This window comes from Hermetia illucens, chromosome 1 (genome assembly GCF_905115235.1).
Source record: "Hermetia illucens chromosome 1, iHerIll2.2.curated.20191125, whole genome shotgun sequence".
NCBI lineage: Eukaryota > Metazoa > Arthropoda > Insecta > Diptera > Stratiomyidae > Hermetia > Hermetia illucens.
Window position 1 is genome coordinate 44,258,209 of NC_051849.1, and position 19,592 is coordinate 44,277,800.

Here is a 19,592-nt window from a genome sequence, read left to right on the forward strand (position 1 = left end):
ATATTCTTGTTTGCTCCCCACAGATGACTCCCGAAGAATTAGGCGAAGTAGTCATTTTAAACTGTGATAATAATGAATTTAAAAATCCATTCGACGACGTACGGCAAATGCCACCTGAATTAGTGTCGCAAATGAAGAAATACCTTGGAAATTCGAACGAGCTTATTGGCGATAGAATATCCAAGATTTTTCTACGAATTTTAGTGCAATTAATTGGAGGCTACAGGGATGCTGCCAAATATTCACAAGGACAAAAAATCACTTGGGATCGTGATACATTCATCGAATCACGACCGCCACATTTGCGAAATTTCCTAACGCGTATGATGGAGTTACAGATATTTCAGCAATTTATCGATGAACGCTTAGATATATTGAATTCCGGACAAGGAATATCGGATGAATTCGAAATGGAGACATTACGATACACCGACAAGATGGGAAAGAAGGGGAAGAACTATCGAGATTTCCTGCGAAACGTTAAGGATAAGGTATGGAGCATGGTTTAATTTTCATATTTAATTGAAAATAATAATTGAGACTTTCAAGTAAAACAAAAAGAACTGAAATGAATTGAAACAAACGTGAAATCACTATTCTAACTTATCTTTCTTTTTTTCACATTTGTTTATGTTTGTTTTCTTTTTTTTTTTTTAACTCGCTTTGATTATTTTGTTTGGGATTTAATAAGATAATGACGAAAAATTGGACCTGCCATCTAAATTTAGTGGTAAGATTACGACTAAACCCTTCTGCGATTAGATCTTTGGCTCTCAAAATCCTTTTATAAGCAGCACATTTACATTTAAAATTGGCTAGAGCTTTCAAATGGAAAAAAACAGTAGTGAGCAGAGAAGTAGAAGGATAGAGAGGATATTAATCTTCTTGTATAATGCTAAAATACATTTGCTTTGGGTGAATCTAGCGTTGTACATATGATCAGTTCTCATTCTAGGATATGTGATTTCTTTGCGTTGAAGCAGCTGAAACTGATTGATTACGATTGAGAAATCAAACTTGTCAGCTAGTCGTGCAGATTATCGTAAAGGTTCACATGTTCATCATATTAGTCTTCTAAAATGCGGGTTTGTGTAGGCCTCCTTATCTAATTAGTTTATCATTGTTAGCATCCACCAAAGGTTTTGTTTCTTTTAACGATACAACTCTTAAATTCTCTAAAATTGGTTGACTTAAAGTCGGTTGTCAATGTTATCTCAATAATGGATTTTTTGGCGTCTACAAACTACAAATCTGCAACTCCCACGGAACAAAAGTATATGCACTCTAAAATTGGCAACGGAAAATTATTCTAGTTACAAAGACGCTTGCTATGAAAGCACAACAAACAAATCTATTACTCGCCCCCAATTATATCAATATCAACTTAATTTTCTTTTATATTTTCAGATGCGTACTAGACGCAAAACGCTTAACGTATGAAATAACGTTCTTAATTTCAAACATTTTGAGACAAAGATTTCATGTCATGAGTATCATTTTTCCTTTGCATTTATATTTATGGTATTTATTTCTGTCATACAAAAATATATTCATTACTCCATTAGCAGTGGTGGTGGTGATGGAGTCACTCTTCTGTTTTTGTTTTTATTAGTAAGTTAACGCATCAAATTGTTTCTCATTTTTGAGTAATGTTATTTTGTGTTTTCATTCTAAAAAATATCCAGGCTTAACGTTTTCTTTTCATGGGCTTTGTGCAAATGCTTTTCAGCCGTTTTGGTTGTTATTTTCGCTGCCGACACTTTACATTACTTGCAAATGCAAATGTACTATTCAAGTCGGCAGCAAGTGTAGTTTTTTTCCAGGCAAAGCAGGAGTGTCTTGTTCGTTGATTGATTAGTGAGTTGTGGGGTGGGCTTCCTAAAAGATGAAGTGTGATTTGAATTTGTTCCTTTGCTTAATTAAATTCAAAAGAGCCTAATCCAATTGTGCTTGAAATATTTCAAACATGGAAGTCACAATTAACAACAAACCACATCCACGCGTTCCTCAGGTCGACGGCAGATCTCATTGTCTAATGACTGCATTCCTCCATTGAGAATGAAACCACATCCATTGCAACACGCATTTCACTGCTTGTATTCATTACAACGTTCATTCAACGCTATTCAATTAATTTATGTAATTATTGGAGGTTTTCATCAATACAATTTTATCCTCAAAATTGCATAAGGCAGACAAGTGCATTAGGAACTCATTCAAATGGCAGCTAATTGATATTCAACGAAGCAAAAGATATTTTTAAAAAGATAATCTCTACTCATTTTTGCTTCTTTTTATGACCCAAACATCGCATTTAAGTTGCAAATTGTAACTATGTTATTTCACAAATTTACAAGACTATATTTATGGGTTTGCAAAAGATGCTGTGGTTGCATTGTCCATCTCAAATTATTGTTTAAATTTAGAATTTGCATCGAATATCATATATCCTTCACCTTTTAAACTTGTTCCAAATCGATCGTCAAGAAAAGTAGCCGATTCGATGAGATCTTTCTATAATGCCTCTGATGTGAACGTGGGGCTGCTGAACCGAAATGCGTATATATGTCTGATACACATTCGAGTTTTCTGTCGGCAGTATCGCCTTCAGCGCACAGTATTTCTGTGCTTTTATCGTTTCTCCAGGTGCCAAACACAATAGTGGATAACTATAGCTGTAGACCACCAAACAGTCACCATTACCTTCTTCGGATGGAAGCTCGGTTTCCGCATATGCTTTGGCGGCTCGGCAGCATCTAGCCATTATGACCGACGATTGTCTTATAATATCCACTTTTCATCACATGTCACTATTCTGTGCAAAAAGTGATCGCTTCTGTTGTGGGAGAGGAAAGAACTGCAAATTTCTATTCGAAGCGCCATGTTTTGCTCCGTGAGGACATGCGGAACCCTTATTTCGAGTTTTTCACCTTTCCAAGTTGTTGCAAGTGCCGGGAAATTTTCGAATAGTGGACGCCCAATTTCTCTGCAGACTGACGTGTGTCGGATTCGACTAGCACACGCAGCTCGTTGTTGTCAATCGATGGTCCTGGATGTCCACGTGGCTCACTTTGAAGGTTTACGTCGCCTGACAGGAATTTTTTGAACCACCGCCGTATGGTTCGTTTGCTTACCGTATCAGCCCCAAATGCATTGTTAATGTTCCTGGTCGTCTCCGCTGCTTTATGACCGAGTTTGAACTCATACAGGAAGAGTATACGTTCTTGGCTCTTTTCCATCCTTTTTTCCTTTTTATTCACTGTTATCACAACGATGGTCAAAATTGAAATGATTCCTTGATTAAATGTAGGAGTATTTATATTTCATTATCCGACACCAACAGCGCCAACTGATGGTGGTTTGATACAGCAAAATGGCAACTAACTCCACTTGATTGCTAAATCGGTCATTTCATGTGCAACAACCTAATAAGACTCATTGGTGCTCCCTATCCCTTAAATCTTATCGTTCCTCGAGGGCTTTCAGCCAAAACTTTAAAAATCTTGTTTTTGTTTTTCATCTCGTTACATATAGTAGAGGCATGTGCAGATGATTGGGTCATACTATCGAAGGTAACAATGGGGCCTTTAGGATGGTTAATGGTAGGATTAGATTGATTGCTTACTTATATCCAGATGCATCTTTATTTTCTTCTTATTAGACTCGCAAGAAAAAGAAAGCTAGTCCAGCAGAATGTTCCATGCCATGAAGGTTTTTGAAAGCGTTCTTGACAACCGTATTTGCGAAATCTTTCAAATAACCGTGAATCGAGCTGGGTTTCTCAAAAACTGCGGAACTACTGACGCAATACACGCTACGTGGTTATTCATGGAGAAACACCATGGAAAATATTGTATTCCTGGGTCTGGAGCGTTTGACCGTATGCCACATGAACTCATCTAGTATGCTCTAGGACAACACCTAGTACCAGAGGAACTTTTGCGCTGGGTTAAATTGCTATATCACGATCCCAAAAGTAAAGTTCGAAGTATGGCGGGTGTATTAAAACCGGTTCGTGCCTCTGTAGGTGTTCATCAAGGATGCGTCCTTTCACCACTCCTTTTTGTTCTTGTTTTGGACTATGTCGCAAGGGATATCCAACGTTCAGCGCCCTATACACTGCTTTATGCAGATAATATTTTCCTGGCATCTCATCCCCATGATCCCCATGAAACAGGCAGTAACACTGTCAATAGCCGTGACCTGCCCAGAACTGAACGATTTAAATATCTCGGATCAATGCTATCAGCCAATGGAAAACTGCGTTATGCAATTGTTTGTTTCACAACCTGGATGAGGAGGTGGTCCACAACTCTCGTTCTTTGCAATTGACGTATCAACGAACGTCTCAAATCTAAAATTTACCGCAATGTCGGCCATTCTATCGCCCTCTATGGTTCTTAGTGTTGTCCAACTATAAAAGACAATGAACGCCGTTTCGCGGTGATGGAGACGCAGATGTTGCGTTGGACTAGTGGCGTGACACGCTTTGATCATATCCGAAATGAGGATATCCGCGATCGATATGGGGCTGCACCAATCGTGGAAAAATTGCGAGAGAGGCGTCTTCGATGGTATAGTCATGTAATTCAACCTAAAGATAATTCACTCGCCCAGATTGGTCTGAACATCGAGATCGATGATGATCAGAGATATCATTTCCAGTAGCCAAAATCGAGCAACTGATGACTTGAAGTTCTTCGGCTGATGTGGGGAACTCTGGTCAATACAAGTTGAACAAAATTGTCGAGAACACTCTTTGCGGCCCATGACGTTATGGATTGATTGCATCTAAACTGTATAAAGGACTGCCGGCCAACCAGATAATTGGCAATCCGGGTGCGATGTACGGCTGATCTCATCAAGAGGCTAAATGTGACCAATAAAAACAAAAACCTCTGATAGATCACAGGCTACTAAAATTGTCCAGAGGTAAGGGCACGACTGGTTAAGGCCATTGTGAATTTGGCATTTAAGACTGTCGTGATACGTTGTATACCCCAGAAGCCGTGTGGGTAATTTACGTGTTGAAACAGGTCGTAAGTGTTGGATAAAATAACGCTTCGAGCGATGATAATTAGCTACTTCGGTGAAAAGTTTCACCTAGTATTTCGTTCTTCCCTGGATTTACTTTTCCTTTCTTCCAGTAGTTGGGTTAGTGTAGTTAGGTTGCGAATCTGGTTGATTCTGCATACTTTCGCTTATATTTTTCTGGTAGTAAAGATTCAAAATTGCCTGCTACAGTATCCGGCGCATTTTTTGGGTTGTTTAAGAAGACTTGTCTATAGTTGGTCAGTATTGCCCGGTTTGGTAGGTGTTGGTAGGTCTAGTTTTTGCAGTACTTTTTGCGACGTGATCAGAGATTTTATTTTTACCAGAGACGTTTGTTTCTATCCTTTTAACTACAAGTAAGGAGTACTAGGCGAATGGTTAACCTTTATTCACCGCGGTAATTTTAGTGTATTTGCAATTGGCGTTCTTTAAGTAGTTGGTAAGTTGGGCTGAAAAAATCCGTGACTAACATAGAAATTTGATTTTATTATTCAATATAATTGCCTTCGAGGGCGGTAGAACGATTATTGGGGGCATACAATTTTCCAATATCGTTTTTGTAGTATGATTTGTCTTTAGCATCAAAATAGGCCTCAGTTTCGGCGATTACCGGATCTGGAAGGAGGATCTGGGATCATTTCGCCTCGTTTAAACCTAACAAACCACTTCTCAATGATTGATTTTCCTGGTGCAAAGTCAGAATAATGTTTATCAACCCAAGCCTTAGCCTTTCGCCAAAAAGCAATGCCTTAGCCTTTTCGCCAAAAAGCAATGCTTTTTTAACACACACGATTCCTTTTTATCAATTTCCTTCAAAAAAAGTTGCTTCACTTAAAATGCTCTATGTCACAAACCAATAGTCTGACGGCTGTCAAATTTATGCACGTGTCTTTTGAAGGTTAGGGGTAACTAAAAATGTACACCTACGAACTCCTACGAGCCCAACATTCATACTTACATATCCTAAGCCTAATTATCTGGCACTCACTAACAAGTCTCAACATGGAATTTATACCCCGATGTCAAATGCGCTTTTAATTTCCAATGCAGCTCCCACCGTGAATTCACATCCTTACGGGGAAGTTAAGCAAGAAATGATAACTCTTGATTAACTTTCCGCTGAATTCTCCTTGCAATTGAATACCCTTCGTCAGCGCGTTTTTCAGTCTTCAGTACCGCTAAAGGAATTTCCTTTAAATACGTAGTTAACCATGCACGTGGCTTTAATTTTGCAGTTTGAAATACGAAAGTATAGCGAAGGCCGAATGAAACAGTAGATTGGGCTGGTTAGAATAAGTGCAAAATTGACTTGTTTAATTTCTGCAGTGTAATAAAGGTAGAACATTGTCGCCATGTCAGCAAGATGTAGATTTTCCCCTAATTCTATTTTCCATCTTCGGTGTCATCTTAAGAGAATTCATCATCATCATCAACGGCGCAACAACCGGTATCCGGTCTAGGCCTGCCTTAATAAGGAACTCCAGACATCCCGGTTTTGCGCCGAGGTCCACCAATTCGATATCCCTAAAAGCTGTCTGGCGTCCTGACCTACGCCATCGCTCCATCTTAGGCAGGGTCTGCCTCGTCTTCTTTTTCTACCATAGATATTGCCCTTATAGACTTACCGGGTGGGATCATCCTCATCCATACGGATTAAGTGACTCGCCCACCGTAACCTATTGAGCCGGATTTTATCCACAACCGGACGGTCATGGTATCGCTTAAGAGTCGATCTTAAGAGAATTATTTTTCCTAATTTCTTTAAGCCCTCCGATCAAACCAATTTGTGAAAGTATTCCACATAAGCTTCTACCTCGATGGTAACTTGCTATTTGAATTTTTTTCTACTCGTGACGCTTTATGGACTTTGAGAGCGAGCAGTACATCGCAGGAAACCAGACTGAGTGAATACGGTGAATACATCAGAAATTCATATCGCAATTTATACAATTTTAATTCGATGACTCCAGAAAAAAGATCTGATCTGCTGTCGTAATGAAATATAACTTTTTCCTTGCGAAATTCAAAATTTATTTAAATTTCTCATTAAATGGGTTCAATAATTCTATGTAAAATTGAACAACTTTGCTTCTTTATGTCTGCCATACCCGATCAGCCTCTGAACAGTCCGCAGTGTTCAGGATTCGGCTAATCTGTCAGTTTAGAATGTACTGGCGATTCAGCCAACCGGCTGACCGGAAAGGAGATCAGGCAAATTCTGTATTTACGTGCGTTAAGGCCTCAGGCCGATGGTGGCCGTCTAAGCAGTGAGCTTTCTGTTATAACTACTCGCACACAAAAGTGTTTCAACTTTACGTCTCAATGCCTTTCACGGCCAGAGGTGAACTGACGTTGTCTTACAGCTTGCTGGCACGTGTTTGGTGTATCCAGTTCAACAGGGGGCCAGATGAGGTGTGAACTATTCAGGCGTAACTGATATTACTCAAAATGCCATGAGGATTATTTTCTTCGAATACAACAAATCATAGCTATAATCTTTTCGTCCTAAAAGCATCAGTTTTTCACGCAAAAAGTTTTTGGAGATTCAATCTTACAATCTTATACATTTTTAAAATTACCGGCGATATCCGCTTACAATTTTCCGGTAGCAATAGCAGCATCAAATTTATAATTCACAGCTTATCAGATGATCAGTTGATCCAAAGTTCACAAAAATTATATGAATTTATTAAATTTAAATTAAATTTTTTGCATCTTAAAAATTGTTGCGACGCTAACTCGCTAAAGAGTCGGGCTCACGCGACTTCTTAGCGCCCTCTTTCAATTTAGAATCGTAATGATAGACCCAAATCTCATCCATTAAATCCATTAAAATAAACATTAAACAGTATTAAATTTTGTATGACGTCAGAAATATGGTAGTACACCATGGTAATGCCACCTTCTCACCACTGGAACGTAAATTTTTCAGTATCTTCAACGTCACAAAAAATTTTGAAGATCAGTCGTTATCAGGGATAGATTTAGGAAAACTTCGAGCTCATGGATTTATATGCCTGGTAGGTATGTTATCTACAATGAAATGGCCACCTTGGAATGTATGTATTCCTTATGAATCGACTTAAACGTCTTTCCAGTCGTTCTAGTAGAAAGGAAGCTAGACTCGGTTGGAAGCTTTATGCGTCCGTGCAGGTAGGCTTCTCTAATTGGGAATAAATACCACTTTCATATCACTCCGGTTAATTTGAATATAAGCGTGTGCTAGACAAGCTCAGTATATGTCCAGGGCATCCAGACCCTCTATTACTATCGCTATATCGATGATCTCTCGTCTGACCACATTGAAGAAAGTGGGTTCATTACCCAAACTGAGGATCTGCAATTCAATCGTCTGAATTGTGTTGATGTTAGAGCTTTCCTCGTATATATAGTGAGCGTTAACATCGCATTTTGCAATTATACGCATACCTTTACTTTTGACATATTAGATAACTCTAATGAATGTTCCACTGGAGATTTCATCTAGTCATATTGAAAATAAACAGAGCAACAGCAATCTCCTTATCTCCTTCTTGAATTTTTATAGTTAGTTTGACAGTTGTGCTCCCATCGCTATAGATCGTTAACCAAGATAGCCAGGAAGTCTTTTGAAAGGGCCATGCAAGAGCGGGTCTGGCACTTCCATTGGCAATTGTATGAGGTATATAAATGTTTTGCAAATTTATTTGGTTGAGTCATTGTCAACCATATCATGTTCGTAGTCGTTGAAATAACCGTGAATCAAGCCGGATTTGTCGTGGTTACTCATGGAGAAACATTTACATTGAATTTCTGGATCTAAAGGAAGCGTACGACTTAGTGCCAAAAGAACTCGTGCGCTGGGTTCAATTGCTTTACCACGATCCGAAAAGTAAAGTTCGAAGAGTGGCGGGTGTATCAAAACCGTTTCGTGCCTCTGTTGGTGTTCATCATGGAAGCGCCCTCTCACCACTCCTCTTTGTTCTTGTTATGGACACCGTCACACGGGATATCGAACGTCCAGTGCCCAACACACTGCTTTATGCAGATAATGTTTTCCTAGCATCTGATAGCAAAAATGATCTCGAGCAATTTGTCCAAAAATGTAATGATCGCCTCATGCAACACGGTCTTACATTGAATCTAAACAAAACTAAATTTTTGACGACCGATTCCTATGAAACAGGCACAATCACTGTCTGCGGCAGTGACCTGTCAAGAACTGAGCAATTTAAATACCTTGGATCAACGCTACCAGCCAATGGAGAACTGCGTTCTAAAATTCCTTCACGCATTATCGCAACCTGGATGCAGTGGCGTTCCACAATTGGTGTTTTTGTGATCGACGTATCAGCGAACGTCTCAAATCTAAAATTCACCGCAATGTCGTCCGTCCAGTCGCTCTCTATGGTTCTGGGTGTTGGCCGACTATAAAAGATAATGAACAGCGTTTTGCGGTAATGGAGACGAAGATGTTACGTTGAACTAGTTGCGTGACACGTTTTGATCACATCCGAAATGAGGATATTCGCGATCGTTATGGGGTTGCATAAATAGTGGAAAAATTGCGAGAGAGGCGTCTTCGATGGTATGGTCACGCAATTCGTGCTAACGAGAATTCACTTAAACGACCAAAAGGCAGGCCGAAACAACGGTGGCTCGGCACGCTGGATAGGGATTTAAAAGCCTCGAGATTGCATCCAGATCAGGCCTTCGCTAGAGCCAAATGGGGAAACCGATCACGACGAGCCGACTCCGCTTGTGAACGGGACAATGGCTGAAGAAAAAGAAGAAGACTGAGTCATTTTCATCTTTGCAAAGTGTGGTTACCATATTATTTTCTGAGCTTTCCCTCCACTCTAAATATCATAACATTCAAGTCTCACTTTAAAGTGAATGTGATACATTAGCAGTAAATTATGCAAAAACATGTTGGTTATATACTTTCCCGAGAACTCTTATTCAACAATTGTGTCGTATGTTCATATGTATCTGAACAAAAAATGTTTTCATATCTTTAAATAGTTCTCGACTACTGCATGTTGGTGAAGTTTCCCAAACTGCCAGAGTGTTGTGAAGACCTCCTTTCCTAAAGATATCATGTTTCTCCGACCATCCTTGTATTTTAGATTTGTTTGTTTTATGTTCTAGTGATTAACGAAAACCCCAAGATTAGATGCTAATTATTTAGAATCAACTACAAACTAATGTAATCAATACGCACATCTTAAAAATTAGTTACTTTTTCATAGACTAGTCCTTCTCTAACATCACAAATTGAAAGGTATAATAAGTTAAATGGCTTGGCAAAATAGGATGCAAAATACGTCCATATACTTACATAATCTCTTGACTAAAAAAAAGGACTTAACGCTTCTAGTAGACAAATTTTAGCTGCCCTTTCCCAGGCCTCCGCCCCCAAATAGAAGTAACTTGTACTCTAAATAAACATTACACAGATTATACATTGCAAAGCTTCCTTTCTCAAAAACAATATATAATACTTTGTTCTTTTTGTGTTTACATTGATACTACGTGTTCTATTATTGCCAATTATGGTGGTGTTTTGCAGACTAATCCGGCAGTGAAGTCTGCGGTTAAATCGGTGAGTGGTTGCTTATACTTTGGCCAATATTAATTCATTAATGTTAGTGATTTGTATTTTTGTGCGCTTTGTTTTGCAATTTATCATGTTAAATTAGAGCAATTGGCAAAGCTGTTAAAGTATTCCCTCTTTTAACATATTGTGGTAACTTGCCGTTACCTGTATTCAGATTTGCCAACTGTTCTGAAAAGTTACTCAAATTGTATCACTTCCTGCCTTCAATTGTATGGTTTTGCTGCAAAGTACGATCTCAAATCGATAACCAACATTGAATAAAGTTCATACGTTGAAGAAATATTTTGCAACAATCTCTATACAAATCGTTTCATGATCACAAATATCTGGAACCTCATGCAACCACGTCTCATACATTCTATTATCGATTTTCTTTCCCACCAGGTCAAAGAAGGGAGTCGTGGGGTAAAGTCAGCCTATAAAGACCTTAAATCTAAATTACGGGACATTACACCTCCAAAGTCACAGTTTCACATATCAGCATCCTCGCCCAATGATACAGACGTATCGGATTCCCAGCACCATCAACGACATCATTCAGCCCCAAATTCTCCAGTGTTTCTAAAGCGTGGCCTGAACAATGACTTGTCTCTGGAAGCTGGTCGCAAGCCATTCTCATCGTACACGCAATCTTCAAATTCTCATGCGGCTAAAAATGGCTTTACTCTCTACGCAAGCCAACATGTGATGCATAATAATAACAATATCAATCTAAGTAGTTGTAATAGTCCAATGAACAAAAGTCCTACAGTAAGCCCGTCAAGTTCACTGTGCTCTTCCGATATGAATATCTCGCAGGAATTACAAAATCATCCGTTGTTCAAATCACCAAATGTTGATCGAAGCGTAAGTACTGGAACTCTTGAACATCCTTTAATCTGGTGGTTTTAATTTCTTGTCTTGTTGGTGTTCCATTTCTGCTTTTCTGTTCTTGCATTGATGTTTAGAAGTGAGTTGTTGTTGGTGCATGGTTTCTTTTTTACTCATTTTCACAATGGCGGTGATTGTAACTCATTCATTTTTTTCTGTTAACTGCACATTTCAATTATAATTCTACCATTAAAATTTTTGAAAACAATCCATTAGCGAATATCATGAATATTCTAACGCATGGAGTTCAAATTCACAGAGTCGCTTAACACATTTGAATATTAACCCCGGTGTAACTACCCCATGGAAGTGTAAGTTTAACAAGCAAATTAAAATTATTTGAATTTAACTCGTTATTAAAATCCATGATAGTGTCTGACTTTTACTTCCTAAATGAATAGTTGACAGATTTTCAAAAATGCCCCCAATGAGAGGGAAGCAACAAACATCCATGTACTTCCGCTATCGACTTAATGAGGGGAGGGATTTTTGTGAAGAAGGGTGAAAAAGTTACAAATCATAACCTTTCAATGCTATATCACCATCGAACTACTAATGTGCTGCTTCTAAATTTTGAGCTTTGAGCAAGAGATGTCCAAAATGACCACTCAATTCGCTATGCATGAGGGCAGAGATCTCCCGAAATAACAAAGATCGGCAACTTGTTCCGGCAGCTTCACTAAATTATTTCTTCGTCACGAGCTTACATGATTCGGCACTAGTTGGACTAAAGAATATAATAGGGTCATTTCGACACATCAGGCTCTCTAGTGTCAGTTAAACCATGTGACATGTCTAAAACTTGGTGCACTTGACAATTTCTGAATGGGTCTGATTTCCACACAAACGGGAAACCGCGAAAACTTATTACGGATCGGACCTAAAGTCAAACAAAAATGAAGGCAAAAAAAACGGCTCAGTCCCGCTCGGACGTACCATATCCCCCCCCCCCCCCCGCGTCTAACTGCCTCTGGTGCCGTTAAAATATGGCGTATAGGAGGTAACACAATCTCGGCATTTTAAGTCTAAAATGTATGCCTCTTGAACATCTGTTTTTAACGATACAATAAACTATGTAGAAAAATAAAAAAAAAATGTTTTGAAAGTATTTCTTACTCAAAGAATTATTAAAAGAAAATTCCCGTTTATATTTGACTGATGCTCGTATAACTGGGCTTCACGTATAATATTTTTGACCTGCCAATTTTGATCTACATTTGCATCCATAGCCCTTTTATTAGAAAAATGGGCATTTAGTTGCACTCCCAATAAATCAATTGAGAAACTCCCTCCATAATAGTTTTAAGTTATCTAATTTTGAAAAAGAAGCACATCCACACCCGTCTTCCGGTTCTTATTTTTATTTTTTCATCATTCCATTTTTAACGAGAGTGTGCCTCAGTTTCATTATCGTCACATTTATTGCTCTCCAAGCAATAATCCGGCAACAGTGAGAGAACGTAAAAACGAATACAAACATCCAAGACGACCGTTGTTCGAAACCAGGCAACGAAATTCATAGACTGACGCTCAATCAACTCAGCAGTCGCGCCATCAATTAATTCTGCATGCGGGTCTATAAATCAGAAAACTAACAAGTTTGGTGTGCGAAGCGAAGTTTTATTCTTCTTGAGGGAGGGGGAAATTCCTCTCCAGCCTGGAGTTTCCTCGGGAATCCCGAAGTAGAGACTTTGATAAACTTAAGTTGATTATGGAATCTCGAAGAGGAGGCACACAATTTTTAACCCGCACCCGGATCTTTTTACGATTCTGCATAGGCTCCACAAAAGGAGTCTATGAGAATTCACAATCGCTAAAAACACTTTTAGTAATCTCCAGCCGCCGCTCCAGGACGCCCATATAGTTATTTCTCTTTAAAATATCTTCGTTTCCCCTTCAGTTTCTCGTTTCGCCCGCAAATTTCAGGCAGGGACACATACCCACACTATGGATATATTGACATACTTCCGTATCCAGGACAATTCGAGGAATCGTCTAATTCAAAGTAGTGTTGATATTATCTGTAGCAATCCTACTAGTTTCCTAGTGGTTTTTCTCATATCTCCACTTGAGCTGTTTTCTCTTACTTATCTCTTTTCGACGGCTAGATACCACATCGACCTAGTTGCATTCCTGCATATCCATACGTCTTGCCTGGTAGATCAAACTCATTTCTTTCATGAGTATATGAGCTGTGATCATGCCTTGTACTACAAGAACTGCCACACCTGATATGGTTTAAAGGCACCGTAGACCCTCATGCCACCAAACGATTATTCAGACAATACTAATTTTCATCTCTACGAATTTACCATCTCTCACACTGACGACATATAAAACACAGTTTCATTGAAACCTGAAACTGTGGACGCCTTATACTCCACAAAGGAGTGAACAGGAGGAATATATCACCCCAATTATGAGCAATCTTTGGCTGTGTTTCAACCCAGCGACATTCGTCAACTTTGTTGGAAGTGTCACATTGTTACTGACTGTAATTTGGCAAGTATACTTGAGATGGCTCCTGATGCTTATCTTGACGTCAATCATCACCTCCATATACTTGATAGTCGGGTTGTAGATGACCATATGTTCGTCAAGTTTCATTTTGACAGTGTTCTCTCCTAGGATTCATAATGAAGGCCGCTTCGCCCTCTCGTCAACCAGGATCAGTCCCTTTCCGGCCAAGACTTTATTACCCTCACTATCTCCGTTGCGCAACGTTCCACATGTGCTTGGTGGTTCGATGCGGCAGCCACCGTCAAGTCGTCCACAAAGCCGACAATCGTAGCCCCTCCTGGGACACGATCACGAACATTCTTCGAAAGGGTATTCTCAATCGAGCTGGCTGAAGATTCAATTCAGCCAATATGCCACCAAGGCGGCATAACACCCGCTTGGATTCACAACGTCTTTTGCAAGTTTCCTCAAGAGTTGGTGAATGGGTCAGACCTAACCTTCACTGCCATCTTCAAAACTTCCTTGCGAATGTCTTTCGAACCGAGGGTTCGTTTTTCCTAGGAAAGTGTACGAGCCCCCAACAGTCCCAAATACCATGTTCAATTTTGCGAATACTTCGAGCAGAGCACGTCCTCTGACATTAATTATTCGACTAGGCCATTCAAAAACCCACAAGTTAAAATCCCCTGCTATCAAGTTCAAGTAACGTCTTTCCGTTTGCAAAATTAGAGCGCTAAATTTTTACTCAAATTCGGTAAGTGTAGTGTCACAAGAAGCATAAAAGCCACATATTAAATCTCTATTATCTTCGCTCTTATAAATCCCATTTCCGGATGTCCCACTACCCCACAAATGGCCTAGTCTTCGCAATCCTAAAACACTACTCGATCTATTTGATCTCTGATCCAAATATCGCCACCGTATTTCCGAGAAATTCGCGGCTACATTAGTGTTTTTTAGGTGGGTGAATCCTGTGGGGCTTCCCAATAGTTGAGGTTGACTTCAATTCCACTTACTTGCTGCCAACAATTTGAGCACTGCCTCATCGGGCAGTCTAGATAGTGATGTGTTTCCATCCGTAGTCTTTTGGCGGTGCTTTTACATATCATACCTGAAGTTCGTGAAGGTGAAACTCCCCCCCCCCCCCCTCCCTTTTCTCTGGCATCGCGGTTATATGAGTTTCGCCGATAAATTCAGCTGCTCTCCTCATTTGTTCCACGTTGAGTGTTAAGTCCTTTTGTCTGTTGAGGATTTGCTGGCCCGTTGATTTGTTGGACCCTCACATAATCTCTTGCCCAGTTTCTAATGTTTCGTATTTTGTCAATTGTGTTATCTACCTTAGCTTTTCTTTCGACGCTCTTAGGTATCTTTTATTCTTAATATTGCCATACGTCCCTCTGATGCTTCTTATCATATAAGGTTTCGCAAACCCATATGTAGCCTCAACACGTCAACCTACGTGCCGGTTCTTGTCAATGTTCTTCGGGAAAGACCACGTCTTTTATATTCTCGTGAATGTGTTCTCCTGCGAAATTTAAATAAATAAAACAATGTTGAGATACTAAATTGATTCTGACTTTACATGGCATGTTCAAAATTTCAAACTCAAAATAAAAAATTTTAAACAAAAAAAAAATGGTTGCATTTCTACATATGTAAGTTATTTTTCAATATAGTTGCCATCCATTTCGATGCAGGTGGTGGTGTGAAGGATCAATTTCCTGGTGCCTCCTCGAAAAAAAACTGCCTCCTTTATTCGCTTCTCCACCTCCCCTTTCACTTCTATGTTCGTCGAAAACCTATTTCCATTCATGTGAATAAGCAGGTGGTTCAAAACGGTTCATCCAAAGCGAGTCTTGGCGTTGGGCGTGTGACGTTTGGATTTGTATACAACAGGCAGTCTCCCTGAATCGTTCTTTTCAATATTTTTAAGGTCTCAAATATTCAATCGTCAAAATTAAGTCTTCATGATTCAAGCTTCACCAACATAAACACATTCTCCTGAATTGGCGCTTTGACATTACCATCTATTCATATTTCTTCCCGAGTTTTCTACTTCACAACGAGGTACCGGGTGAAATTGAATCAACATTTTTTGCAATAGATGATCCTGGGTTAAGATTTGTCAATATACTAACCCCGAATTGGTCTCCTTTTGAAGGGGAGGGAACAAGCTGCCCGGCAATCATGGTAACATGTCGAAAACTTACTTGCTTTCTAAGTTTCAAGTCTAATGATCGCAGCGACCTATTGATGAACGCTCGCAACAAGATGACCCCATGCACCAAATTTTTCGTCCACAACTCTGACCGTTGCCACTCTTTTGTGGCATATAGCACCATCTTTCTGGTTTTTACCAACTTTTTTGCTAAATGCTTGAATTCACGACAGGAGGTGCATGTTATTTATACCGATTTCTCGAAAGCCTTTGATACCGTTGACCATAACATTCTCCTCTCTAAACTTTCATTATTAGACTTCCCTCCCTCAGTCATCTCCTGGCTTTCCTCCTATCTCTCATACCATTCCTGCAAAGTTTCTTTTCATAGTTACTCATCTCGTTCCTTCTCTCCTTCCGCTGGTGTTCCCCAAGGCTCTATACTTGGCCCGATACTCTTCCTGTTTTTTATCAATGACCTCGCCTCCATCCTCACCTGCCGGTATTTGCTTTACGTAGACGACCTTAAATTGTTTGCCTCTGTTTCGTCTCCGTTGGACTGTGCTCTCTTACAGTCCAACCTTGATAATTTAGTCCGTTGGTTTTCGGTCAACAAGCTAACACTGAATATCAACAAATCTCACTGGATGCGCTATTCCCTTAAACCCTCCCCAACATCCTTTCCCTATTCTCTCAGTGGACAACCCCTTTCACTACTGACCTCCTTCAAAGACCTGGGTGATATATGCGACGACAAACTTCGTTTCAATTCCCACTTCGTTGACATCATCAGTAGAGCTTCCAAAATGTCTGGTTTTATCCTACGTTCCCCCTTCGACTTTACCTTAATCCAGCCCTCTTTAACACTCTTCAATTCTCTTGTCAGAAACATTCTTGAATATTTCTGTGTAGTCTGGTCCCTCTTCCGCATCCGTGACTGCCGCGCTCTTGAAGTTGTACCACACAAATTCATCCGGCCCCTCTTTTACAAAAAGAACATTCCATGAGTTGATTATCCGTCACGACGCCACACCCTCAATTTCCCCTCCCTACAGCAACGCTATATCTTCCTTGATATGTGTACTCGTTTGAAACTCTGCAGTTGCCTGATGGACTGTTCCGCCAACTCGGATATTACTTTCTGTATCGCCTCGTCTCATAACACACGTAGTGCGGACATTTTTTATGTAACCTTCGCAGAGCTGGAGATTTACTTCTACTCTCCGATCCCGGGGCTATGCCGGTCCTACAACGCCCTACAGCTTGGGACATTTGACTCTATTTCCTTCTCTAGTTTTAAGCGTAAAATAAGCCATTGAATTGCTCCTCCCTCTGAGGACAATATGTAATCAGAAATTTGTTTTTTGTGTATTGTCCTCATTTAAATAAATAAATAAATCTTGTTGGAATCACAGCTAGGATATATCGATGTTGTCGAGTTTCGGCCACAAAAAGTATTGCTTTATATCCTTTATTCCTCTTTTCGATAGAAATAAGAAGCGATGATACTACAATGTTATAAATCCCGTCAAAGTGTCAATCTTTGTGGGCGCATTGATGTTATGCCGAAGACTTCCTAATTATCAAGCCTACAAAAAGGGCAATTTTCCAGGTTTATATACACGTTGAGCCAAAAATGGGCCTCGCCCGAGAAGATGATTTTTTTTTTTCAAAATCCAGATCTCCGAGCAATATTATCAGTATCCAATTAGCCAACTCACGGCATTGCCTATGGTCGTTCGGCATCGATTCTTGCCTCAGTATAATCTTATAATTATGTAGGCCCAAGCCTAACCGCAAAATAAACCCGGTTGTTTCTATGCCGATGCCCAATTCAACTAATCGGCCCCGAAAGGATATTTCTGGGTCTGCCCCGATGCTGGCCAGTATGGCGACTGTATCTTCTTCATTTCGCATCGATCTTTTAAGGTCCAAAAGAGTGTACTCAGGCTCAAACTTTTCCACGGTGCAATGAATTGCTGCTGAAACATAACTATTGGAAAAACTATGATTGTTATCTAGTCACCCTATATGACCCTAGCCATATTAGTTTAGAATAATGCAAATCGAGTCTTCTCATTTTCATCATAATATGAGTATTATAAAAAATAAATTCACATCAGCTCTAGTATTTGGTGGAGTCTCGTCGTTAAGTCACTATAGAGTCATACCATGCACTAAGTACGAGAAGTTTCACTAACTCCAATCTTTTATTGAAATTTCTCGTATAAATAACAAATAGGCAAATCGTTTATATGAAACTTTAAAGGCTCAGGACTTATGTAGGAATCTATCACAACACGATTTCAGGTAGTGAGTCCAGCAATAGTTTTAATACAACATCTTTTGGGAAAGAAATGCTGTATAACAACAGAAAAAGATTTTGTCTGGATCGTTACCGTTTTACAGTGGCAGAAGACTAACTGCATAAGATTTATCATCCATGTCCATGTCTAACTTTCGGGCCTCAAACTTTATTAAATCATCTCCAAACATACTAATAAGGATTTGGTCAATACGAAAATATCACACTAAGCATGATTGTGGGTACAGCACGGATATTATAACAATCACAGGTCGCAATTAACAATTTTATGAGAAAGTCTCGCACCCGAAAAATTTACGTAAAAAAAAAATCATTTATCACATGCATCACTAGCCAAGATCCATTACGTTCAACATTTTCCTCACCCTCTAGTTGAAACCGAGCAACAGTTTGGAATACTCAAGCTATCGTTCTACACCGCCACGGTTGGGTGCACCAATCGTCACACCCACTATTGCTTATACAGAGTCAAGCTCCGAACATGCGACATCCAAACCAAATTCATCAACCGCAAATCTGTTTGCTATTGATGACGTTGACAACGATTCACCAACCGGAACGACACCAAGTACAGCAATTTCCACTGCCCAGAGCAAAAGCTCACTATTCTCGACTGAAACAAAATTTGATTCGCCCCCTGATATGCCGCCACCACCAATTCCCCCAAAACGCCGAAATGGTAGTTGCGGTAACCTAAGTAGTCGCCTCGGTCAACAACCATCGAGACTACAAGAGTTTAACAGTAGTCGTAGTGATAACAATCAAGTAGCACTTAATCATTGCAATGACAGTACAGGTAAAATGGCACCACTTATCTTTGAAAATAATCATTTTGCAAGTGGAAATACGACGTTGCCGATCACTGCTCCTACTTCTTCAGGACCACAATACACACGTAGTCTGACAAATGGCCCTGCGCCTATACCAGCACCCAGACACAAGACGCAGGAGGTAACAGGGAGTATTATTTATTTTTACTTCGATTTTCTATTATAACTCAATGATAGACATACATATTTACTTCACCGCTTCCATTTTTTATTAACCTCTAGTAAGTGTTTATTGTTTTTGTTTGGTTATGGGAACTAGGAGTTACTTATGCTTAGTCAAAACTTGCAAATTATTTG

At 39.6% G+C, this 19,592-nt stretch overlaps 1 protein-coding gene across 12 annotated transcripts in view; it reads left to right on the plus strand.

Annotated features, from left to right (window-relative positions):
- LOC119647313 (DENN domain-containing protein 1A-like) overlaps positions 1–19,592 on the plus strand; it is a 29,837-nt gene that overhangs the window by 8,750 nt on the left and 1,495 nt on the right. The window contains exons 6-10 of one of the 12 annotated variants that reach the window (XM_038048231.1): positions 24–491; positions 692–730; positions 10,604–10,636; positions 11,036–11,497; positions 18,838–19,416. In XM_038048231.1, the coding sequence (XP_037904159.1) occupies positions 24–491; positions 692–730; positions 10,604–10,636; positions 11,036–11,497; positions 18,838–19,416 (1,581 nt within the window). Of the gene's footprint in view, positions 1–23; positions 492–691; positions 731–1,407; positions 1,522–10,603; positions 10,637–11,035; positions 11,498–18,837; positions 19,417–19,592 lie in introns of those variants that run through there. The other 11 variants (XM_038048232.1, XR_005248846.1, XM_038048238.1 and 8 more) reach the window with 11 other exon arrangements.